This window comes from Haematobia irritans, chromosome 1, assembly GCF_050003625.1.
Source record: "Haematobia irritans isolate KBUSLIRL chromosome 1, ASM5000362v1, whole genome shotgun sequence".
Classification (NCBI taxonomy): Eukaryota; Metazoa; Arthropoda; class Insecta; order Diptera; family Muscidae; genus Haematobia; species Haematobia irritans.
In genome coordinates, this window is record NC_134397.1 from 147,262,369 (window position 1) to 147,290,097 (window position 27,729).

General features: G+C 35.9%; 1 protein-coding gene across 4 annotated transcripts in view; it reads left to right on the forward strand.

Moving 5' to 3' along the window:
- The first annotated feature begins 829 nt into the window (after positions 1-829).
- The window catches only part of Cow (Proteoglycan Cow), a 503,428-nt gene continuing 476,528 nt past the window's right edge, over positions 830-27,729 (forward strand). For 2 of the 4 annotated variants that reach the window (XM_075291879.1, XM_075291882.1), the window contains exons 1-2: positions 830-959; positions 1,971-2,199. In XM_075291879.1, the coding sequence (XP_075147994.1) occupies positions 2,062-2,199 (138 nt within the window). In that variant the 5' untranslated portion in view covers positions 830-959; positions 1,971-2,061. Of the gene's footprint in view, positions 960-1,028; positions 1,052-1,863; positions 2,200-27,729 lie in introns of those variants that run through there. The other 2 variants (XM_075291881.1, XM_075291880.1) reach the window with 2 other exon arrangements.

The following is a 27,729-nucleotide window of genomic DNA, read 5'->3' on the forward strand; positions in this document are numbered from 1 at the left end:
CAGGACTAGTACCAGTGCTCCAGTTTGTCACAGGTTTTAGATTTGCATATAATTTATTGATTTATATTCTCTATTGATTTTAAAATCTTATTGGATCTCAGCATATTCCAAATTTTTTCCTTCCCTGTGCAATTGGGATGCGCAAAATAAGGGTTTGTCCCAGACTGGTTAATGAGAACCTGTCTAGCCCTACTAAGTTCTCCTAGGTCATGTCCTTTGGAATGAGTTCAAGCCGTGTCCTACAGTGTAAATGTGCACCGTCAATGACAAACCCGTGTTAAAATGATCGGTCCCGTCCATACGTTTCGACCAGGTCTGGGACTGGTCCATTCACATCAGGGAGTAGTCCTGTACCGGTTCTGGGGTATATCCATTTTACGTAGCGAACCTGTCTCTCTATCTAACCTAATTTTACCTAGTTATCCGGCCATTGAATTTGTGTTTCCAAACATTTGATGAAATCTAAATATCTTGGGAATGCCGTACTTTGTGGACATTTCCAAAGGACTTAAGCCACTCTCACAATCGTGAAATATTGCTGGTTTTTAGTTGTCAATTTTCTTATGATTAAAAGCGTTATCGTTAAATCGAACGTAAATTTTGTTCAACCGTTCGTTATTTAGAATACTCAATGTTAGGGATTTGGACGTTCGTTAAATTGGATTTTCGCTAAATGGGATATTCGTTAAACAGAGCTTCGACTGTACTAAGTTTAACTAAAATGTCTTCCTCTTTCTATTTCGAAGTACTGTATTTTACAAGCCAATAGCAGTTTGAATAAGCCCCAAATATAGCAAACATTAAATTCACCATACTAAAGAGAGTATAGAAACAGCAATAACTGAGGAGAGTGACTTTCATTCCTTGTGAAGTCATGGTGAAGAAGATACCACAGCTAAAAGTGAAAATTCCCATAGAAGAACAAATCAGTAGACGTTTAGACGTGGTCGTGTTCGAAGGTAAAATAGCCAAACCTGGAATGCAAACAAATTCTAACTGAAATTGCAGTACCACAAACAAAAATACTGTGTGCAAATAAATATAAGAAGAAGTACACAACAAAATAAATAGAGTGATTTAAAAAGAAAGAGAAACGAAAAACAGAGGATAACAACAACAATAACATTTCACGAATTTAAACAAAAGTGCTAAGTGAAATTAAGTCTAAACAAAACAAAGATTACCAAATATTTGTGATCTAATTAAATAAATTTCACAAATACTACTAAACAAGCAAATCAAGAAAGAGACCAAGAAAAACAATCAAATACAACATAAATAATATAAATATTAAAGCATACAAAGAAGAAGAGAAGACGAATACAAGGAATAAACTCAAAACTCAGCAAATACCGTTACCACTATTTGTACATGCGCATAGAAGAGTGAGGGGGTCATATTTGGGGGGAGTAAAGTGTGCCAAAATAAATGCAAAGAATTTAATTGTGTGTGTGTGGGGTGATTGTGTCTGAGAGCGTGAGAGATACAGTGTGGAAGAATTGAGAGCATTGTCAAAATGAAAAGGTTGAGTGAATGAGTTGTAAATAAGACTGAAGTTGGATGCCTTAACTAGGCCTGAGTTTCAGTGTATGTATGAATGTGTCTCATTCAGTGTGTGTGCGTGTGTGTATGCTTGTTCATACGAACGATTGTAGAATCAAAGAAAATTCAACAAAAGTCACAATGTCTGCGTATGAGTGTCAGTGTCGTTGCTTGTAGACAATTGTAATTAAATTCCTTTTGGGAAAAAATTACATCAACAACAAAACGAGAACCAAATTGTTTTTTATTCCTAGTTATTTCCTCTATCTTCTCCGAACTTGTTCGAGCCGGTAAAACGCGTTGTGTGTTGTTTTTGTGGAAAACATCGGGTGTTTTCCACGACATTTGTTAAATAAAAATAATTTGCCTATTAAATTAAGATTTATTACCTTGTTTGACGAAAATTCTAATAAGCCCGATTGTTCCAGATCCGTAGTTAACATTCGAGAAAAATAGCGATTGTCTCATATCTCCGTGTGTTATTTGAAGCTATAAGAACAACAAACCCTTGCTATAATTATGAAGTGTTTAGTGTGGCTAATGACCATTATTGGTCTGGTTTTATTGATGTCATCATCATTGGCACCAGGCGCTGAAGCAAAGAAACCTAAAAAGTATATTGGCGAAAATGGCGGTGATTTTGAATTTATCGATGAGGTAAGTTTTTAACCAGACAGTAAAATAAACATAAACGAGCAGAGGGGGCAAAATTCATTCACCATGCACCAATTTTACAATTATTACCATCACAAACATGATGGCGACAATATTTCCCCTAATCTGCAACCCATTTCCACCAAACAAATCAGTGTCTAACGGTTTTTTATCACTGCACGAAAGAGTAGCAGGTAGTGTTGCCATATAAGCAACATTTCAAAAATGATTTTTTTCCATTAATACGAATGGAACTACAAATAAAATTTGTTATTACAACCAGAGAAGAAGCATTATCAAATCTGAAGGGTGGCATAATATAATTGGGTTTATTTTACGGTGAATATATAACATCCCAGCAAACAATTCGTAGCCAAAAAAGTAATGAAAATGTTCTTTTTGCAGCCGGAAGTGGTGAAAAATTGGCGCAGAAGCGATGAATTTAGCAGGGGCTTGTCATAGGGCGAATGTCCACCATTTCAATGGCCGTTGTGCTGAATTTGCATCATTTCTTAAGTTCTGATCCGAATTCAGTGTTTTGGATGAGAGTTAAAACATTTTGTGGAATTTTGCGAAATAAAATTTTTTTATAAGTTTATTTATTTTATTATTTTTAATGCATTGTACCGCTTGTCTGAAACTTTTGACATCAAATGTTTTCAAATATTCGCAATTTTTCTTGAATGGATGCATTTTTGTCGACAAACTTTTAATAAATTATACTTAATGTATTAATTCTTACTCTGTTTTTTTTTTTGTATTTTTAACAAAAGAGTTAAAGTTACTCATTAAAAAATCAGAGAAAAAGAGCGATAAAAATTTGAATTAAAGAATTTCCTGTATAGTTAAAATAAAAAAATGTTTGGCAGGACAATTTGGAAGCGTTTTTAAAGTTGGGCCTTTAGAACAACATTGAAATTTTTTCAGAAGCGATGAATTTAGCAGGGGCTTGTCATAGGGCGAATGTCCACCATTTCAATGGCCGTTGGGCTGAATTTGCATCATTTCTTAAGTTCTGATCCGAATTCAGTGTTTTGGATGGGAATTAAAAAATTTTGTGAAATATTGCGAAATAAAATTTTTTTATAAGTTTATTTATTTTATTATTTTTAATGCATTGTACCGCTTGTCTGAAACGTTTGACTTCAAATGTTTTCAAATATTCGCAATTTTACTTGAGTGGATTAATTTTTGTTGACAACCTTTTAATAAATTGTACTTATTATATTAATTCTTACTCTGCTTTTTTTTTGTATTTTTAACAAGAGTTAAAGTTACTCATTAAAAAATCAGAGAAAAAGAGCGATAAAAAATTGAATTAAAAGAATTTCCTGTATAGTTAAAATAGAAAAATCTTTGTGAGAACATTTTTGGAAATGTTTTTACACTTGGACATTCAATTTTTTTGCTGGGTTATATTTACTATGATCATGGTTTATTTATGCTAAATTTAAATCGACGATCGAAAACATGTTACATGGTTACCATTCTAAAAATAACATTTTGCTCTTGAAAAATGTTTTGGGTGATAATATTTCTTCTCTGGGTGTAAGCCGTTGTATGTTTTTACTATTTTTTAAACTTCAAACGGCTGCGGTAGTTTTATTATTGCGCGGTGGAAATGAACCGAAGGTCTTCCTTTTTTGTCTGCTCAGGGCTTCAACACCGGCTTTAGTACATTTTACCCATAATATTCGGTATATATATTGACGCCCATTCAATAAAGACGATCGGGTAGCAACCATCGGCCGTTACGGCAGTGATTGAGTTCTAGTTGTCACCTCACGAGCAAGACTTTCACTTTTCGGAACATGTCCGTTTTTATACCCACCACCATAGGATGGGGGGTATATTAACTTTGTCATTCCGTTTGTAACACATCGAAATATTGCTCTAAGACCCCATAAAGTATATATATTCTGGGTCGTGGTGAAATTCTGAGTCGATCTGAGCATGTCCGTCCGTCTGTTGAAATCACGCTAACTTCCGAACGAAACAAGCTATCGACTTGAAACTTGGCACAAGTAGTTGTTATTGATGTAGGTCGGATGGTATTGCAAATGGGCCATATCGGTCCACTTTTACGTATAGCCCCCATATAAACGGACCCCAAAATTTGGCTTGCGAGGCCTCTAAGAGAAGCAAATTTCATCCGATCCGGCTGAAATTTGGTACATGGTGTTAGTATATGGTCTCTAACAACCATGCAAAAATTGGTCCACATCGGTCCATAATTATATATAGCCCCCATATAAACCGATCCCCCGATTTGGCTTGCGAGGCCCCTAAGAGAAGCAAATTTCATGCGATCCGGCTGAAATTTGGTACATGGTGTTAGTATATGGTCTCTAACAACCATGCAAAAATTGGTCCACATCGGTCCATAATTATATATAGCCCCCATATAAACCGATCCCCCGATTTGGCTTGCGAGGCCCCTAAGAGAAGCAAACTTCATCCGATCCGGCTGAAATTTGGTACATGGTGTCAGTATATGGTCTCTAACAACCATGCCAAAATTGGTCCATATCAGTCCATAATTATATATAGCCCCCATATAAGCCGATCCCCAGATTTGACCACCGGAGCCTCTTTGAGGAGCAAAATTCATCCGATCCGGTTGAAATTGGGTACGTGGTGTTAGTATATGGTCTCTAAAAACCATGCAAGAATTGGTCCATATCGGTCCATAATTATATATAGCCCCCATATGAATCGATCCCCAGATTTGTCCTCAAGAGCCTCTTGGAAAAACAAAATTCATCCGATCCGGTTGAAATTTGGAACGTGGTGTTAGAATGTGGTCTCCAACAAACACGCAAGAATTGGTCCATATCGGTCCATAATTATATATAGCCCCCATATAAACCGTTCCCCAGATTTGATCTCCGGAGCCTTTTAGAGGAGCAAAATTCATCCGATCCGGTTGAAATTTGCAACGTGGTGTTAGTATAAGGCCGCTAATAACCATGCCAAAATTGGTCCATATCGGTCTATAGTTATATCTAGGCGATCCCCAATCACACAAAAATTGGTCCTTATCGGTTCATAATCATGGTTGCCACGCGAGCTAAAAATAATCTTTCAAAATTTTATTTTTATAGAAAACATTGTCAAAATGTTATTTCTATAGAAAATATTGTCAAATTTTGTCAAAAATGTTATTTCTATACAACATTTTGTCAAAATTTTATTTCTAAAGAAAATTTTGTCAGAATTTTATTTCTATAGAAAATTTTATCCAAATTTTATTTCTATAGAAATTTTTTTCCAAATTTTACTTCTATAGAAAATGTTGTCAAAATTTTATTTCTATAGAAACTTTAAACTTATTTATATACGTATTTAATCGGCCTTTTTTAGTTTAATATATACCACGTATGGACTATGTGGTATATATTACGGTCTTAGGAAGTTTTAAGATACCTTGCCATCGGCAAGTGTTACCGCAACCCAAGTAATTCGATTGTGGATGACAGTCTTCAGTAGAAGTTTCTACGCAATCCATATGGAGGGTACATAAGCTTCGGCCTGGCCGAACTTACGGCCGTATATACTTGTTTTTATATTGTTTACCATTTAAATGCTGGAGGACTCTAACTATAGCCACTTTTGAGTTAGGTAACTGGCCACTTTCAAGCAAGTGGATGAACTCTTTGGCTGTTTCTAACTTTTTTGTGTATCGGTGAGCTCTTTAACTTTTTCGAACATCAATGGCTTTAGTCCAAGTATCATCCATTCTCGCAAGACATACAACCACCCAGTTCTTAATAATTTTTAAAAATTAGCCAGGTGTGCCTAAATTACGTCTGTCTTGAACTTTGTATGTCGCTAAGGAAATTTTTAAAAATGTTATCTCCCTGTTTTTCAAAATACGAAATTAACTATGCTCAATAATATTTCTTTAACTCGATTAAATCATAGGTAACAAAATGCCATTTATAACATGTTTCAATATATAAATAATTAAGTAAGATTTCATCGCATAGTATAATATTTTTGCATAAAAAGGAAATACCCTCCAATTGAAGGTAACGGAAATAGCTGATATACGAATTTCAAAACAGTGTGTGGATACACATAATTATCCGTCCATCTTTATACCCACCACCATGGAATCGTGAAGGGGGTAAAATAAGTTTGCGTTTTCGACTATATGAAGTATATATATATTCTTGATCAGGGAGAAATTGCAAGACGATATAAGCATGTCTGTCTGTCTGTCTGTCTGTTGTAATCACGTTACAGCCTTTAATAAAGACGCTATCGTCCTGAAATTTGGCACACATTCGTCTTTTGTCTGCACGCAGGCCAAGTTCGAAGATGGGCTATATCGGCCCAGGTTTTGATATAGCTCCCATATAAACCGATCCCACCGATCCCACCGGTCTTGAGTACCTATACACCTCATTTTCAAGCAATTTGCCTGAAATTGGAAATCTTGCGATATTTTAGTGGCGTGCCGAACATGGTGTATATCGGTCCACGTTTTGGTATAATCCTCATATAGGTCGATTTCCCGATTTGACTTATTGACCGTATAGACACCCCAATTTTCATCCGATTTGTCTGAAATCCAAAATGTTAATTTATTTTAGGTCCACAAAGGATTGTGGTGAATATGATGTGTATCGGTCCACGTTTTGGTTTAGCCCCCATATAGACCGATCTCCTGATTTGATTTTTGGTACTTTAGGTCCACAACAAATAAGGTATATACCGGTCCATGCTTTGATATAGCTCCAGTAAAAACCAATCCCCCGATTTTGGATCTTGAGAACCTATATACGCAATTTTCATGCGATTTGCTAGAAATTGACAATTTAGAAATTCTTAAGATCCACAAAGAGGCGTACCGAAGATGGTCTATATTTTGGTGTGGCTCCCACGGTCTATATTTTGGTGTGGCTCCCATATAGACCGGTCGCCCGTTTTGAATTCTTGGACCTCTAGACACCACAATTTTTATCCGATCGTCGCGATTTTGTAATTCTATATAAACCTAGTATAGACCGGTCTCTCCACTTAACTTCTTGAGGGTGTGGAACGCGCACTGGTCATCTATATTGTACGAAACTAGAAGTAAAGTTTTCCTGAGTTTTCTCCTTGTTCCCATTCGAGTAATGGTGTTAACGCAACTACAAGCGAATAAAAACACAAACGAACACTTCAAGGATTGGTTTTGAACTTAAGTGTTTGCTATTATCTTTCTACAAAATTCTACACAAGGGTTTTTGACTCTGCGCATGTCCAGCGTATCCTTCTGGCTTGTTTATATACAGATCGATTTAACAATTTGAGAGCCCCTAGAGGAAGCAATTCTCATTCCTTCACTAAAGGAAGAATCCCAACGGTGTCAAATCACATGCACTCGGAGGTCAGTTGACGTTTATTTTATTTTCCAAATGTTATGTCAAACCTTTACTCTTCAAAAATTTCGACAAAGTTGACCAAAAATAGTGAATTAGCAATGCATAAGGATTGTTCGTTCTGAACATTCTGCCATACATTTAATGTAAAATTTACAATATTTTCAATATGCGCCATTTGGAAAAAAATCTATTTCTGTAGAACTACCGAAGTCATCGGTTTATCAAAGGTAGAAAATTCAACAGCCGAAATTAATGAAGTACTTTGCTAAAATATTACAACAATAGGGTAACACTGAACTCCAACGTAAATAACACATACTTACTACACGCCCACATTCAAGCTTACTACGGGTGGAATTCTAAAAGGTTTTCAACGGCTTCCTTCGAAAGAAAAGATAATAAATTACATTGCCTTTTATCCGAAAAGCTCCTACACTCTCCATGTAATTGGAGAAGCTTTACAAAGCAAAGAAACGAAAATGTTGAAAGAGGTAAAACGCCTCCACGATTATAGGATTATTTGACCAAAAACAACATGAAAATATTTCCCTAGTGAGTGTAACTCTAATGGATTTTCTAATTAATCTCTTTCGATTGCTATGCCACTATACGATTGCCTTTTGTTTGTTTTTGCTTTTAACTCCGAGAATACCATTGCAATGCCTCCGACAACAGTTTTATCACCCACACTTATGACGACACAATATTTGTGAGTAAATTGAATGCACACAGACTATCTTCTCATCTCCCGAAAACATATTTGATATGCAACCAAAGGGAATCAGAGAGTGTAAACTAAACTATAATCATTCAATAGGGGGTATAAATGTAGACAATAAATCGGATTTACTACTTCTTTGCATTTTTTCAAAACGGAGGCAATACAATACAAGTAACCGGGATAGAAATAAGAAGAAGCATGGGAAGAATAAGAGGAAGGAAATGAAGCAGAAACACATATCATGTGATGTATCAGAAAGTTGGTGTCTCAGTTGTTTGTTCATGACAAGAGAATTTTTATATGGAGAAGCATACGAGAAACTAAAGCATAGTTGAGGTGGGTATGAGATGTCTAGCTAAGCAAAGCTAAGAGAGTTTTAACACAACACATATTGTCAGAACCTTCGTTCAATTCTCTTTTTTACCCCCCCAAAAAAGGACAAGTTTCTCAAATGGGCCAATTAAGCTCCATTGTCTTGGTTGTTTACGAATAATCAAAGATGATTTCAAAACAACTGCCAACTAAATGGATGACTCATAAGAGGCAAGGTGACATAAATTCGAATGTGAGGAAATATATACGTAAGGAAAACATATTTACAGTGAAATATCTTAAACATGGACACTTGGAGAAATTTTCTTTGTATGTATATATTTTTAAGGCGTCAATTGGTCTTTTTCGTCCGTGTAAAATAATAAGTTGACAAAATTTTCTATAGAAATAAAACGTTGACAACATTTTCTATGGAAATAAAATTTTCACAAAATTTTCTATAGTAATAACATTTTGAAAAAAAAAAAATATAAATAAAATTTTGAAAATCGTCCATGTTCCGATATTCGGTATCGCATAATTTTCGTTTGGCGATATATTCTTAACCCTAAAACGCATTAACATAAACGCATTTCGTCCGTGTAGAAATAATAAGTTGACAAAATTTTCAATAGAAATAAAACTTTGACAAAATTTTCTATGGAAATAAAATTTTCACAAAATTTTCTATAGTAATAACATTTTGAAAAAAAAAATTATAAATAAAATTTTGAAAATCGTCCATGTTCCGATATTCGGTATCGCATAATTTTCGTTTGGCGATATATTCTTAACCCCAAAATGCAGTAACATAAAACTTAACCATAACAGGTTGGATGATAAGTCCACGGTCTAACAAATAAAAACACATTTTTTTGTCAAAATTCGATTTTATTGTTCAACATAGTTCCCTTCAAGAGCGATACAACGATTATAACGACCTTCCAATTTTTTGATACCATTTTGGTAGTACTCCTTCGGTTTTGCCTCAAAATAGGCCTCAGTTTCGGCGATCACCTCTTCATTGTAGAAAATTTTTTTCCCTGCGTGCATCCTTTTGAGATCTGAGAATAAGAAAAAGTCGCTGGGGGCCAGATCTGGGGAATTCGGTGGGTGGGGAAGCCATTCGAAGCCCAATTCATGAATTTTTGCCATCGTTCTCAATGACTTGTGGCACGGTGCGTTGTCTTGGTGGAACAACACTTTTTCCTTCTTCATATGGGGCCGTTTTGCCGCGATTTCGACCTTCAAACGCGGCACCCATTTTGCACAGAGCTTCCGCATATCCAAATATTGATGAATGATATGACCAACCCGTTCCTTTGACATCTTTAAGGCCTCTGCTATTTCGATCAACTTAATTTTACGGTCATTCAAAATCATTTTGTGGATTTTTTTGATGTTTTCGTCGGTAACCACCTCTTTCGGGCGTCCACTGCGTTCACCGTGCTTATTTCACCACGCTTGAATTTTGCATACCAATCCGTTATTGTTGATTTCCCTGGGGTAGAGTCCGGAAACTCATTATCAAGCCAAGTTTTTGCTTCCACCGTACTTTTTCCCTTCAGAAAACAGTATTTTATCAAAACACGAAATTCCTTTTTTTCCATTTTTTCACATTAACAAAAGTTGCTTCACAAAAGATGATCTATCTCACAAACTAATTGACTTACAGACGTCAAATTTTGACACGAATCATTTGAAGGTTGGTACTATATGAAAATAATATGCATTTAATACTAGCGACGCCATCTATGTGTCAGACCGGGGACTTATCCGCCAACCTGTTAAAGATCTCTTTTATGTTATGAAAAGTTCAAATTAAAATTGGATTGATGTCTGAAAATATCTCGATCTTTTCATTATAAGAGAAATAAATTCTTGATATTCGCGATTCCGAATATCAGAACATGGGGAAATATTTTCTATAGAAATGTTGACAAAATTTGTAGAAAAATAAAATTTTGACAAAATTTTCTATATAAGCCCGATGTATCAGGCATATCATACTATTCAGTCCACAGTGGTGAACTTCTCTCTTATCACTGAGTGCTGCCCGATTCCATGTTAAGTTCAATGACAAGGGACCTTCTTTCTATAGCCGAATCCGAACGGCGTTCCACATTGCAGTGAAACCACTTAGAGAAGCTTTGAAACACTCAGAAATGTCACCGGCATTCATTAGCGTAGCTAGACAATTTTCCTAGGGGGGGCTATAGCCTCCCTAGCTAAAAATTTATAGACTGAACTTATAGGTTCAATTATTGTTTTATTTCATAAAAAAGAATACAAAAATAGACATCAAAATAATATATAATAAAGCAACTAAAAGTAGTTCCACACTTTTCCCAGCAAAAAAATTTGAATTTGTTTTAAAGGTACAACTTTAAAAGCACTTCCAAAAATGACCTCACCAAGAAGTTAATTGTATTAACAACACAGGAAGTTTTTTACTTCAGTTTTTTCATATTTTAATGCGTAATTTTTGTTTTCTTTTTTCAAATAGTTTAAAAAAGAGTAAGAATAAATAAAATGGTAAAAATTATTCAAATTTCAAAAATGCTAAATCCATTATAGAAAAATCGATAATTTTTGAAAATATTCAAACAAGCGTTAGAATTCATCAAAAATCATAAAAAAATATAAAAATTATTATAAATTAATGTTTCTTGAAGCTCGAGGTCTTTATAAATATTTATATAATTCTAACAAAAGTTCGACCAAAAATCAAATAAAAACCGAATAAATAAAAATTATTTATTTGGGAAAATATCACACAACGATATGGATCATTTATTGCAACGGCTGGCATAGGACATTCGTTCTATGACGAGTTCCTATTACATTCATCGCTTCTCCGCCAATTTTGCACCACTTCCGGACCCAAAAATAACATTTTCACTTCTTTTTTGGCGACGCTTTTTTGCAGCATTATTAAGATAAGATTAAGATACCAATTACTATTTTTTAATTAAGATGACTAAACCAGACTAAACAATATAATAGAGGAGCTTTACAGCCTGTTTATGTATGTCGAATGAGCTCTGTGGATCGACTAAAATGGAAACAAACAGCTGAATTTATAACCAAAAAACAGCTGCTTCTATGCATTTCAGTCGATCGATTGAACTCGTTCGACATACAGAAACAGGTTGTTAGTTATTCAACTAAACCATAAGTTCAATCACAGCTCTATTTCATAAATATCAGACTTCAAACATTGCCATCGGCAACTGCTACCACAACCCAAGTAATTCGATTGTGCATGAAAGTCTTTAGCGGAACTTTGTGCGGTTGTATATACTTCTTTATTTTTTATAAAAATGTAAAATCGTAAATAGGTTTTCAAATTCTGGGGGGGCTAAATTTTTTCTGGGGGGTCTAAGCCCCCTCTCCAGAGGCCTTCCTACACTTATGCCGGCATTATTGAGGTGGGATAATCAACCGCTGAAAAACTTTTTGGTGTTCGGTCGAAGCTGGAATCGAACCCACAACCTTGTGTATGAAAGGCGGGCATGCAAACCATTGCACCGCGGTGGCTCCCAATAATAAATTGTTTACAAAATTTTCTATAGAAATAAAATTTTGACAACATTTACTATAGAAATAAAATTTTTACAAAATTTTCTATAGAAATAAAATTGTGACAAAATTTTCTATAGAAATAAAATGGTGGCAAAATTTTCTATAGAAATAAAATTTTTAAAAAGTCTTCTATAAAAATAAAACTTTGACAAAATTTTCTATATAAATAAAATTTTTGACAAAATTTTCTATAGAAATAAAATTTTGACAAAATTTTCTATAGAAACAAAATTTTGACAAAATTTTGTGTAGAAAGAAAATTTTCTATAGAAATAAAATTTTATTGTTGTTTTTGATCTCAGCTTGACTAAACTACAAGTGTAGCTTAACCAACAGAGGAAAAGTATGCTTGTCAAATTTATTTGGGCAAAGCCCTACAGACTGCAAGATGGTTGGATGTACAGCTGTTTCGGAATTACCACATTCCTCGTCAGCATCCTCTACTTGCAGCAAAACTATCAACCAATTATCAGAATAAATTCGGGTAATTCACTCAACCCAAAGTGAACTGCACTTGAACTTTCCGAAAATAGGTTCAATAGTCGGCTACTGCCTAAACAAATTTGCAAGCATATCTCTTTTCCTTTGTCAAACTCAAATCATCGATTTGAATGTAGTTGGCTGGGTTTGTTTTTGAGCGTGCTTCCTCTATCTTCATTCGTTTTGTTTGTTATTGTTGGCTTCTCTTCAATCGTTATTGTTGTTTTTGATCTCAGCTTAAAGCCATGCATTGACTAAACTGCAAGTGTAGCTTAACCAACAGAGGAAAAGTATGCTTGTCAAATTTTGCTGCAAGTAGAGGATGCTGATGAGGAATGTGGTAATTCGAAACAGCTGTACATCCAACCATCTTGCAGTCTGTAGGACTTTGCCCAAATAAATTTGACAAGTATACTTTTCCTCTGTTGGTTAAGCTACGCTTGTAGTTTAGTCAATGCATGGCTTTAATCTGAGATCAAAAACAACAATAACGATTGAAGAGAAGCCAACAATAACAAACAAAACGAATGAAGATAGAGGAAGCACGCTCAAAATCAAACCCAGCCAACTACATTCAAATCGATGATTTGAGTTTGGCAAAGGAAAAGAGATATGCTTGCAAATTTGTTTAGGCAGTAGCCGACTATCAAACCTATTTTCGGAAGGTTCAAGTGCAGTTCACTTTGGGTTGAGTGAATTACCCGAATTTATTCTGATAATTGGTTGATAGTTTTGCTGCAAGTAGAGGATGCTGATGAGGAATGTGGTAATTCCGAAACAGCTGTACATCCAACCATCTTGCAGTCTGTAGGGCTTTGCCCAAATAAATTTGACAAGTATACTTTTCCTCTGTTGGTTAAGCTACGCTTGTAGTTTAGTCAATGCTTGGCTTTAATCTGAGATCAAAAACAACAATAACGATTGAAGAGAAGCCAACAATAACAAACAAAACAAATAAAATTTTGACAAAATTTTTATAATGACGATGGAAACTTTAAAATTTAATTTAAATTTTCATAAATTTTTCTAAAGCCGAAATTCTTTGAGTTCTGAAAAAAAAAAAATAAAAGTATAAAAGTTTTTCAAAACTCCACAAAACCAACATAAATATTTTTTCAGAAAATCCCACACACGTGGCCTTAATACTCATCCTGAGTCTTAACATGTACATTTTTGGTTCCTTTCGTTTATGGCTCAGATTTTGGAGAAACTTCCTTTTTTATTGCTTTCCCTTTATTCCTTTACTTCTTCATCAGTCTCTATAATCCAAAAACCATAAGCCAAAATTATTAAACTTCCTGTTTAGCAAAGGTTAAATGCCACCTTGGTTATAAACACGTGTGGCACCTTGTAAAAGTATGCCATTCACATAACAGGCTATTGTCTATGACATATTCAATTGACAGTTTGTCTCAATGGGTAATTTTAAACAGATTTCCAAGCTTCCCAGGTTGCTCAAATCTGGGATTGTTTTGAAATGCTGGTTTATGGATAACCCCCTTGTTTTCGGGGGTTGGCCCGCCATACGACAGGCTGCCAAACAAAATAAGGGAAAATACCAACATCATCACAACAAAGCCATTAACTTTCCAACAAAAAAACTTAATAATGATTCCTTCTTGCTGTTGGCGACATGGTGACATAAAATATAAGAAAAACTATATTGGAAACAATGGTGGCAACAGCAGTACAAGAAATAAGTCTCGAAAAGTTAAAAATCGATAACATTTATCAGTGACAATGCTACTATGACGAAGAATCGTTGTAGTCGTCGTCATGTCACAAATACTCGTAGTGATGGTGTCACCACCAAGCTAATAATTTACGTAGTCAATGGGTGGGAAATGAGTGGGATGGCAAACATCATTGCCATTGTGCGATACGAAGAGTGAAGGTAAATTAATCCCGAAATGTTGAATGATTGTATTGGAAACTTTTCGATTTCCGTCTGAGGAAACTTATGCTAGACAGGAATCGAATCTTATTGACAAATACACGGATATACATGTCCAACTTGGAAAACTGCCTGGCCTAGATTTCTTAAGGGGGTTATTTAAATATAATGGTCTGTATGGGACTAAACTACACATAAAGAAAAATGTTTTCGAAAACGGGTATTGCAAACGTTGAAGTTTTTTTTTGAATTTCAAAAGAATGGTTTAACACAAAATATCTACTTTTGCAATAGAAATGCAATAGAAAGTCGTCTTTTAAAGAGTAAGGCCAGCTGAAATCCCCATGCTGGTACAAAAAATGAAGTACTCCTTTCTCCCCTTGAGTTTCATACTGGTGTCCTTTCTATTTAAAACTAATCGATAACCTTGCTTTATTGCTCTTTAAGGGATGCGAATAGTCCAATGGATTGAGATACGGATATTCCGGATCCGGACAGTTTTTCATATGTTTCGGCGTAAAAATTATGTGTTTGCAACTCAAATTTTGAGCACATTATTTTCAAAAGCAAGCATAATATTAGCACATAATATATGTTAACATATTAGAACCTATTATATTGGGACATAACATCTGTTTAAATATAATATGTGTGGAAGCAAACATATTAATTTTGAAATTGCCCATAAAAATGTATGTGTTTAGAAAGAGAGACCGAGAGGGTAAAAAGCAAAACTAAAGATGGTGAGGAATCATCTTTTAAGACAAGGTTGTCGGTTCGATTCCTGCTTCGACCGAGCACCAAAAAGTTTTTCAGCGGTTGATTATCCCACCTCAGTAATGCTGGTGACATTTTTGAGGGATTCAAAGCTTCTCTAAGTGGTTTCACTGCAATGTGGAACGCCGTTCGGACTCGGCAGCACTCAGTGATAAGAGAGAAGTTCACCAATGTGGTATCACAATGGACTGAATAGTCTAAGTGAGCCTGATACATCAGGCTGCCACCTAACCTAACCTAAAACATTCTTGGTAGCAGCGTGCTGAGTACCGTCAAAAAAGTCAAGGAATTTTTTTATATCCGATTTAGCTTTATTTTAGATCATGAAAATTTGTGGAATTGTGTTTGTTTTGAACATTAAACAGTGCTAAAGGCATTTTAACAATTTGTTCCTTCAAAATATGAAATTTTCTTAAACAACAGAAAAAATATTATTTTTAATAAAGTTTCTTCGATTTAATTGTATCATGTTGGAATTACACCCAGAGAAGGAATATGATCACCTCAACCATGTTTGTTCCTTCAAAATATGAAATTTTCTTAAACAACAGAAAAAATATTATTTTTAATAAAGTTTCTTCGATTTAATTGTATCATGTTGGAATTACACCCAGAGAAGGAATATGATCACCTCAACCATGTTTCAAGAGCAAAATGTTATTTTTGAATGGTGACCATGTAACATGTTTGTCGCAACCATGTAATTTTCTCGGAGATTATGTGTCTGATTTCGGCAAGCATATTATTTTTGGCGAGAAAAGAACATTTTTGCCATAAACATGTTACATGGTCACCATCGAAAAATAACATTTTGCTCTTGAAACATAGTTGAGGTGATCATATTCCTTCTCTGCGTGTAGGAAAACATTTTAGTTAATATTTTTATACCATCCCCCATAGAATGGGGGTATATTACCATTGTTATTCCATTTGTAACTCATCTCAAATATTGCTCTAAGGCCCCATATAGTATATATATATTCTGGGTCGTGGTGAAATTCTGAGTCGATCTAGCCACGTCCGTCCATCTGTTGAAACCACGCTAACTTCCGAACGAAACAAGCCATCGACTTGAAACTTGGCACAAGTAGTTGTTATTGATGTAGGTCGGATGGTATTGCAAATGGGCCATATCGGATCACTTTCACGTATGGCCCCCAGATTTGGTTTGCGGAGCTTCTTAGAGAAGCAAATTTCATAGGCGCAAAATTCATCCGATCCGGTTGAAATTTGGTACGTGGTGTTAGTATATGGTCTTTAACCCTCTAATGCCCCAATTTTTTTGCCAGTTTATTAAATTTTCAATGTTAACGACACAAAAGCAAGAGAAATAAGCAAGAAAAATTTATACCGTAAAATACAGCATATGCTGCAAAGCCTCTTGAATAGTTTCAAATAAGTTTTCTTCTTATTTTGCCCATTTTTGTTGTCTTGGTGTCGTTACAACCCTTGCAATTCTCCCATCGAAAATTTGCCATCATGACATGGTGTTAGTATATGGTCTCAAACAACTGTGCAAAAATTGGTCCATATCGGTCTATAATTATATATAGCCCCCATATAAACCTATCTCCCGAGTTGATCTTCGAAGCCTCTTGGAGGAGCAAAATTCATCCTATCCGGTTGAAAATTGGTACGTGGTGTAAGTATATAGTCTATAATAACCATGCAAAGATTTATTCATATCGGTCCAGATTTCCTGAGTCCTAGATTTGATCTCCGCAAAGTTAATCCGATCCGGTCGAAATTTGGAACGTGGTGGTAATATACGATCTTTATGTAAAAATTGGCCCATATCTCTCCACAATAATATATAGCCCCCATATAAACCAATCCCCAGATTTGATTTTGAACTTGGAGGAGAAAATTGCATCCGATTCAGTTGAAATTTTGTATTTGATGTTAGTATATGGACACTGATAACCTTGCAAAAATTAGTCATATCGCTCCATAATAATATATAGCCCCGATATAAACCGATCCCCAGATTTGACCTCCGGAGCCTCTAGGAGGAGCAAAATTCATCCGATTAGGTTGAAATTTGTCACATTGTGCTAGTATATGGCCGCTAACAACCATGCCTAACTTGGTCCATATCGGTCTATAGCCCCCAGATAAATCGATACCCGACCACACAAAAATTTGTTCATACGGGTTCATAATTGTATATAGCCCCCATATAGGTTAGGTTAGGTGGCAGCCCCATATTTCAGGCTCACTTAGACTATTCAGTCCATTGTGATATCACATTGGTGAACCCCCATATAAATCGACCCCCATATTTCAATTCCTCCTCTGTAATTACCGCGCAAAAGTTCATATCGGTTCTAATTATTTGTAGACTTCCCTATATATACCGGTCAAGAACAGAATTATATATTATTTAATCTGTCATTTTTTGTCTAATATATAACACGTAACTTAGAATTTAGAAGACGATGGTAAGAAATTTTAAGATACCTTGCCATCGGTAAGTATTACCACAACCCAAGTATTGTGAATGACAGTCTTTAGTAGAAGTTTCCACGCAATACATGGTGGAGGGTACATAAGATTCGGCCTGGCCGAACTTACGGCCGTATTTACTTGTTATTTTTAATATATTTTTTATTTTGACCCCACAGTCGATGAATACGAGCGGAGAGCTACCAACGCGGTAGCTCTCACCATTACCATCGGTGGCTCTTGAGTTCTGGTGTCCAATCGAAGTTACATTTTCAGCTGACATTTTTGGCAAGTAAGGTTAGGTTAGGTTAGGTTATGTGTGTGAAGTTCTTCTCTTATCACTGGGTGCCGATTTCATGTTAAGCTCAATCACAAGGGACCTCCTTTTTATTTATAGCCGAGTCCGAACGGCGTTCCACATTCCAGTGAAACCACTTAGAGAAGCTTTGAAACCCTCAGAAATGTCACCAGCATTACTGAGATGGGATAATCCACCGCTGAAAAACTTTTTGGTGTTCGGTCGTAGCAGGAATCGAACCCACGACCTTGTGTATGCAAGGCGGGCGTGCTAACCATTGCACCACGGTGGCTCCCAAGTAAACTCGATCAGTTTGTTAGTACAGAAAGTACTGAATTTGGAAAGGCGGAGAAAGCCCTTTTTGAAATTTCAATAGCTTTAGTCCAAGTTAATTTTTCAATATGTGTTGCATCCGTTCTCGAGATATATTCAGCTCATAAGCAAGTTTTCTACCATTGCGCTATGAATTTTGATCACTGTTTGAATCATTCCTACTGTTGTTACCGTTTGCTGAGTCCTGTTGGAATGTCCATAGTCTAAGGCCAAAATGTTTATCTGTCTAGGGCTTCAACACTGTATTTCGGAAATTTTTCCCGATAATATTCAACATTTATTTAGACTCCTCGCTCGATGAATATGAGCCCACACCATTACCATCGGCTCTTAGTTCTGGTGACCAATCCAAGGTGTACATTTTCAGCTGGCATCTTTGGCACGCAAACTCGATCGAACATAAATATCTTGTCAAAATGTGCTCGAAATTCGAAAGAATGACGCGTTTTATATGATTAAGAATCCAAATTCTATAGATGTTTACCCCCATTACTCGAATGAGCAGGAGAAGTACACTCGGGAAAATTTTACTTCTACTTTCGTTCAATTTAGGTGACCTTCTGTCCCCTCAAGAAGTTAAATGGGGAGACTGGATTCTATAGATTTACAAATTCACAACGATCGTATAAATATTGTGGTGTCTAGAGGTCCAAGAATTCAAACCGAGAGATCGGTCTAAACGGGTGCCACACAATATAGACCGTGGTCCCCCCCAAATCGGGGGATCGGTTTATATGGGAGCTATATCAAAACCTGGACCGATATAGTCCATCTTCGACATTGGCCCGCGTGCAGACAAAAGACGAATGTGTGCAGAATTTCAGGATGATAGCGCCATTATTAAAGGCCGTAGCGTGATTACAACAAACAGACATGCTTATATCGTCTTAGAATTTCTCCCTGATCAAGAATATATATACTTAATATAGTCGGAAATTGATATTTCGATGTGTTACAAATGGAATGGTAAACTTATTATACTCCCATCACCATTCTATGGTGGTGGGTATTTGCTGTTACCAACAAATATATTTTTTATGAATTTTTGTTAATAAATTATTAATATTAATATAGTGAAAGGGTCCTTACTTCAATTTTCCGCTTCTTTGGCTCGGAATCAATAACAAAATCATTAGTGTAAAGACAAAGTTTTTGAAATCGGGCAAGTTTTTTTCAGTATTTAAATGCTTTGTCTCTTGAAGGATTAATCAGTCTTGTGCTATTCAATTCTTCAAACAAATTTTATCCATCCAGTTTCCAGTTTTCTCTTTCCTATACATGGGCTATGTTTAATCAACCCTCATGTTTTAAATTTCTAGTAAATTTTCATTTAATCTTTGGCTCGAAGTTGACAATCCAGTAAGTGTTTGTATGGCCAAAGCTCCATAGGGTGGAAGATCTGCAAAACAATTTGATACGAAAACTTTTCCTGACATATATCATACTCCTTCTCTTCATGCAGGTAAAAAAAAAAGAATACGTCAGTTTGTTGAAAGTTTGAGATAAACGGTCAAATGAGACCAATCTTAATCCTTGTCGGCTAATGTAGACAACATCAATACGGTCATTTAAACCAATGCACCGCACCAGCCTTCATCGTAAATGCTCATACATAGATATACACTCGTTCAAACCCATTCACACACACTCGCACACTCGTACACACCCATATCACTCGTACGCAGCCAAGTATCCAGTGTTAATAGTACTCACACCCCTCATAGCATACATTTGTGGGTCTTCGACTTAAATTAAAAAACTTCTCTCATTTTCTCAACAAAAACAAAATTTCGATCAGAGACCAAAACAAAATACCAACAACATCTTCCCCTTGTTACACTTCCAGTCTACACAAAATCCCATTGAGACCGGTTGTAAGTCCCCCCCTTTTGGAAGGCATGAAGTAGTCATTGTCATAAAAATGAAAAGGTTTCCTTGCTTGGTAAAATGAGGAAATTAGAAAATTTTTAAACTTTTGAGAAGAGACAACGCCGTTATGGTGGAGTTCTTGCAAATGCCAATGCAGTTAAAGAGGCAAAAATGGGCAATACAATAGAATAGGCCTTGTCTATTTTATTGACAAGTGGTATGAGTTTATAGGCTTTTTGTGAATAATAGAGTGATTTTATAACAAGTAAATACTACTGGAAGCTTGGTCGATTTAAATACTGGAATAAGAATCCCTCAAAGCCAAATCTGAGGGCCCCTTTATAAGGGGGCTATACACAAAAGTGGACCGATATGGGCCATTTGCAATACCATCCGACCTACATCAATAACAACTACTTGTGCCAAGTTTCAAGTCGATAGCTTGTGTCGTTCGAAAGTTAGCGTGATTTCAACAGACGGACTGACGGACGGACATGCTTAGCTCGACTCAGAATTTCACCACGACCCAGAATATATATACTTTATGGGGTCTGAGAGCAATATTTCGATGGGTTACAAACGGAATGACAAAGTTAATATACCCCCCCATCCAATGGTGGAATATTAAATAATATTAAGATCTCATAGTCAATTTTAACCGAAAACAACACAATAATATTTTTATTGAAATGAATTTTCACGTTATTAAATTTTTTCTCTCTCTTTCAATCGATGACGCTTGTTTTTTGATCATCTGGCACGACAACGACACGTACATTTTTCCGAATCTTACGACACGTTTACGTTGTGCAAACTTTGGGTAATAGTTTGTATAGGCTGTCGTAGATAAAAAACAAACAGCTGACATGCAACGCTACGCTTACGACCCGCTTTTAGATGCATAACCACGCCTTTACTTTAAATTTTCGGAGAACGTACACACAGAATATTTTTTTCTGATTCAATCACGAAATTAATTGATCCAATTAATTTTTTAATTGAAATGTCTTCAATCACAGAAATGATAGTATCAATTAAAAAATAATTGATCCAATTAAAAAATTATTTGATCCAATTAAAAAAGTAATTGATACTATTAATTATTGTGATTGATTTTTGTTTCAATTAAAAAAATTGTTGAATCAATTAAATTTTTAATTGAATATTTTTAAAACTCAATTAAGATTTTAATTGGAATAATTTTCGTGAAATTTTTTCTGTGTAGAGGGTTATCATGTGGTGAAAATAGGGTACCCTTATTTTTTTGATATCTGCAGGGGGAAGGGAGACCTCCCCCTTACCCGACTTTTTCAAAATTGGACAAAAGTTCTCAGATGTGGGTGAATTTTCAAGGAAGGTTAGGTTAGGTTAGGTTAGGTTAGGTTAGGTGGCAGCCCGATGTATCAAGCTCACTTAGACTATTCAGTCCATTGTGATACCACATTGGTGAACTTATCTCTTATCACTGAGTGCTGCCCGATTCCACGTTAAACTCAATGACAAGGGACCTACTTTTTATAGCCGAGTTCGACCGGCGTTCCACATTGCAGTGAAACCACTTAGAGAAGCTTTGAAACACTCAGAAATGTCACCAGCATTACTGAGGTTTGATAATCCACCGCTGAAAAACTTTGTGGTGTTAGGTCGAAGCAGGAATCGAACCACGACCTTGTGTATGCAAGGCGGGCATGCTAACCTAGACAAAGATCCCATGCTTTATTTTTCGATATTTGCTCGGGGAGAGAGACCTTCCCCCTGTCCGGCTTTTTTTTAAAGTAGAGTAAAAAAACTAAAATACTCAGATTACTTGAGATTCACAGAAAACATGCGGTGAGGTTATGAAATTAATATGGGGTAAGTGATTTTTTTAATATTTGGTCGGAGACCTCCCACTTTCCAGAACTTTTGAAAATTGGAACAAAATAATTTGCTTGAAATGTTCAGGGAAAGATAAAGGAGGCGTCTAGACAAAGAACGGCTACTTTATTTTCGGTTGGGGAGGGGACCTCTCCTTTGCCCTTATTTTTGTTTAAGTACAGTAAAAAAAGGAAATGTCTCCGACTTATTGAAATTTTATGGAGAATCTGGAGTAGATTATGAAATATACCTCAAAGGTATCTGGTTTTTTAATATTTGGTCGGGGAAAATAGAAGATCTTCTTTCTTTTTAAGTACATGCAGTGAAGCAATTATTAAACTTTTCCAATTTACTTGCAATTTACAGAGGACGTGGGGAGGTTATGAAATTATTATGGGATATCTGATTTTGTGATATTCGGACGGGAAGACGATTTACTTGAAATTTATAGGGAACGTGGGAGAAGGTGCTTTAATTAATACAGGGTACATGATTTTTCGACGTTGATGACAAAAATCAATTAAATTTTTAATTGATTCAATAAAATGTTTAATTGATGTCGATTGGAAAACTCAATCAGTTTTTATACCCTCCATCATAGGATGGGGGTATATTAACTTTGTCATTCCGTTTGTAACACATCGAAATATTGCTCTAAGACCCCATAAAGTATATATATTCTGGGTCGTGGTGAAATTCTGAGTCGATCTAAGTATGTCCGTCCTTCCGTCCGTCCGTCCGTCTGTTGAAATCACGCTAACTTCCGAACGAAACAAGCTATCGACTTGAAACTTGGCACAAGTAGTTGTTATCGATGTAGGTCGGATGGTATTGCAAATGGGCCATATCGGTCCACTTTTACGTATAGCCCCCATATAAAGTGACCCTCAGATTTGGGTTGTGGAGCCTCTAACAGAAGCATATTTTATCCGATCTGGCTGAAATTTGGTACATAGTGTTGGTGTATGGTCTCTAACAACCATGCAAAAATTGGTCCATATCGGTCCATAATTATATATAGCCCCCATATAAACCGATCCCCAGATTTGGCTTGCGGAGCCTAAACGACAAGCAAATTTCATCCGATCCGGCTGAAATTTGGTACATGATGTTAGTATATGGTCTCTAACAACCATGCAAAAATTGGTCCACATCGGTCCATAATTATATATAACCCCCATATAAACTGATCCCCAGATTTAGCTTGCGGAGCCTCAAAGAGAAGCAAATTTCATCCGATTCGGCTGAAATTTGGTACACGATGTTGGTATATGGTCTCTAACAACCGTGACAGAATTGGTCCATATCGGTCCATAATTATATATAGCCCCCATATAAAACGTTCTCCAGATTTAACCTCCGGAGCCTCTTGGAGGAGAAAAATTCATCCGATCCGGTTCAAATTAGGAAGGTGGTGTTAGTATATGGTCGCTAACAACCATACCAAAATTGGTCCAATCACACAAAAATTGGTCTATATCGGTTCTTAATCATGGTTGCCACTAGAGCCAAAAATAATCTACCAAAATTTTATTTCTATAGAAAATTTTGTCAAAATTTTATTTCTATAGAAAATTTTGTCAAAATTTTATTTCTAGAGAAAATTTTGTTAAAATTTTATTCGGTTCATAATAAAATTTTCATCTTTCTCAAAATTTTATTTTTATAGAAAATTTTGTTCAAATTTTATCCGGTTCATAATCATGGTTGCCACTCGAGCCACAAATAATCTACCAAGATTTTATTTCTATAGAAAATTTTGTCAAATGTTTATTTCTATAGAAAATTTTGTTAAAATTTTATTTCTGTAGAAATTTTTGTCAAAATTTTCTTTCGATAGAATATTTTGTCAAAATTTTTATTTTTATAGAAAATTTTGTGAAAATTTTATTTCTATAGAAAATTTTGTTAAAATTTTATTTCTGTAGAAAATTTTGTCAAAATTGTATGTCTACTTTGTCAAACTGAATTATATACGTATTCGATCGATCTTTTTTGATTTAATATATACCACGTATGGACTTACATACAATTTAGAAGATGGTGTTAGGAGTTTTAAGATACCTTGCCATCGGCAAGCGTTACCGCAACTTAAGTAATTCGATTGTGGATGGCAGTGTTTAGAAGAAGTTCCTACGCAATCCATGATGGAGGGTACATAAGCTTCGGCTTGGCCGAACTTACGGCCGTATATACTTGTTTTAATTGATTCTATTAATTATTTAGATAAACTTTTTAATTAAATCAGTGAAACAATTCATTGGGTTTTGCAATCGACATGGATTTTTTTTTAAATTAAATTGTTAATGGGAACAATTGATGGTTTAATAAAAACCGAATATTTTTCACACATTTTTATACCCTCCACCATAGGATGGGGGTATATTAACTTTGTCATTCCGTTTGTAACACAACGAAATATTGCTCTAAGACCCCATAAAGTATATATATTCTGGGTCGTGGTGAAATACTGAGTCGATCTAAGCCTGTCCGTCCGTCCGTCTGTTGAAATCACGCTAGCTTCCGAACGAAACAAGCTATCGACTTGAAACTAGGCACAAGTAGTTGTTATTGATGTGGGCCATATCGGTCCACTTTTACGTATAGCCCCCATATAAACGGACCCCCAGATTTCGCTTGCGAATCCTCTGAGAGAAGCAAATTTCATCCGATCGGGCTGCAATTTGGTACATGGTATTGGTATATGGTCTCTAACAACAATGCAAAAAACTGGTCCACATCGGTCCATAATTATATATAGCCCCCATATAAACCGATCCCCCAATTTGGCTTGCGGAGCCTCTAAGAGAAGCAAATTTCATTCGATTCGGCTGAAATTTGGTACATGGTGTTGGTGTATGGTCTCTAACAACTATGCAAAAATTGGTCCACATCGGTCAATAATTATATATAGCCTCCATATAAACCGATCCCCCGATGTGGCTTGCGGAGCCTCGAAGGGACGCAAATTTCATCCGATCCGGCTGAAATTTGGTACATGGTGTTAGTATATGGTCTCTAATGACGATGCAAAAATTGGTCCACATCGGTCAATAATTATATATAGCCTCCATATAAACCGATTTGGCTTGCGGAGCCTCTAAGGGACGCAAATTTCATCCGATCCGGCTGAAATTTGGTACATGGTGTTAGTATATGGTCTCTAATGACCATGCAAAAATTGGTCCACATCGGTCCAAAATTATATATTGCCCCCATATCAACCGATACCCAGATTTGACCTCCGGAGCCTCTTGGAGGAGCAAGATTTTATTTCTATAGAAAATTTTGTCAAATGTTTATTTCTATAGAAAATTTTGTTAAAATTTTATTTCTGTAGAAATTTTTGTCAAAATTTTCTTTCGATAGAATATTTTGTCAAAATTTTTATTTTTATAGAAAATTTTGTGAAAATTTTATTTCTATAGAAAATTTTGTTAAAATTTTATTTCTGTAGAAAATTTTGTCAAAATTGTATGTCTACTTTGTCAAACTGAATTATATACGTATTCGATCGATCTTTTTTGATTTAATATATACCACGTATGGACTTACATACAATTTAGAAGATGGTGTTAGGAGTTTTAAGATACCTTGCCATCGGCAAGCGTTACCGCAACTTAAGTAATTCGATTGTGGATGGCAGTGTTTAGAAGAAGTTCCTACGCAATCCATGATGGAGGGTACATAAGCTTCGGCTTGGCCGAACTTACGGCCGTATATACTTGTTTTAATTGATTCTATTAATTATTTAGATAAACTTTTTAATTAAATCAGTGAAACAATTCATTGGGTTTTGCAATCGACATGGATTTTTTTTTAAATTAAATTGTTAATGGGAACAATTGATGGTTTAATAAAAACCGAATATTTTTCACACATTTTTATACCCTCCACCATAGGATGGGGGTATATTAACTTTGTCATTCCGTTTGTAACACAACGAAATATTGCTCTAAGACCCCATAAAGTATATATATTCTGGGTCGTGGTGAAATACTGAGTCGATCTAAGCCTGTCCGTTCGTCCGTCTGTTGAAATCACGCTAGCTTCCGAACGAAACAAGCTATCGACTTGAAACTAGGCACAAGTAGTTGTTATTGATGTGGGCCATATCGGTCCACTTTTACGTATAGCCCCCATATAAACGGACCCCCAGATTTCGCTTGCGAATCCTCTGAGAGAAGCAAATTTCATCCGATCGGGCTGCAATTTGGTACATGGTATTGGTATATGGTCTCTAACAACAATGCAAAAAACTGGTCCACATCGGTCCATAATTATATATAGCCCCCATATAAACCGATCCCCCAATTTGGCTTGCGGAGCCTCTAAGAGAAGCAAATTTCATTCGATTCGGCTGAAATTTGGTACATGGTGTTGGTGTATGGTCTCTAACAACTATGCAAAAATTGGTCCACATCGGTCAATAATTATATATAGCCTCCATATAAACCGATCCCCCGATGTGGCTTGCGGAGCCTCGAAGGGACGCAAATTTCATCCGATCCGGCTGAAATTTGGTACATGGTGTTAGTATATGGTCTCTAATGACGATGCAAAAATTGGTCCACATCGGTCAATAATTATATATAGCCTCCATATAAACCGATTTGGCTTGCGGAGCCTCTAAGGGACGCAAATTTCATCCGATCCGGCTGAAATTTGGTACATGGTGTTAGTATATGGTCTCTAATGACCATGCAAAAATTGGTCCACATCGGTCCAAAATTATATATTGCCCCCATATCAACCGATACCCAGATTTGACCTCCGGAGCCTCTTGGAGGAGCAAAATTCATCTGATTCTGTTGAAATTTGGTACGTGATGTTAATATATGGCCTCAAACACCCACGCAAAAATTGGTTGAAATCGGTTAATAATTATATATAGCCCCCATATAAACCGATCCCCAGATTTGGATTGCGGAGCCTCTAAGGGAAGCAAATTTCATTCGATCCAGCTGAAATTTGGTACATGGTGTTGGTATAAGATCTCTAACAACTAGGCAAAAATTTGCCCACATCGGTAAATAATTATATATAGCCCCCATATAAACCGATCGCCCAATTTGGCTTGCGGAGCTTCTAAGAGAAGCAAATTTCATTCGATTCGGCTGAAATTTGGTACATGGTGTTTGTATATGGTCTCTGACAACCATGCAAAAATTGGTCCACATCGGTCCATAATTATATATAGCCACCATATAAACCGATCCCCCGATTTGGCTTGCCGAGCCTCTAAGAGAGGCAAATTTCATCCGATCCGGCTGAAATTTGGTACATGGTGTTAGTATATCGTCTCTAATGACCATGCAATAATTAGTCCACATCGGTCCATAATTATATATAACCCCCATATAAACCGACCATCAGATTTGATCTCCGGAGCCTCTTGGGAGACCAAAATTCATCTGATTCAGTTGACTCAAACACCAATGCAAAAGTTGGTCGAAATCGGCCCATAATTATATATAGCCCCATATAAAACGATCCCCAGATTTGACCTCCGGAGCCCCTTGGAAGAGCAAAATTCATCCGATTCGGTTGAAATTTGGTACGTGATGTTAGTATATAGTATCCAACAACC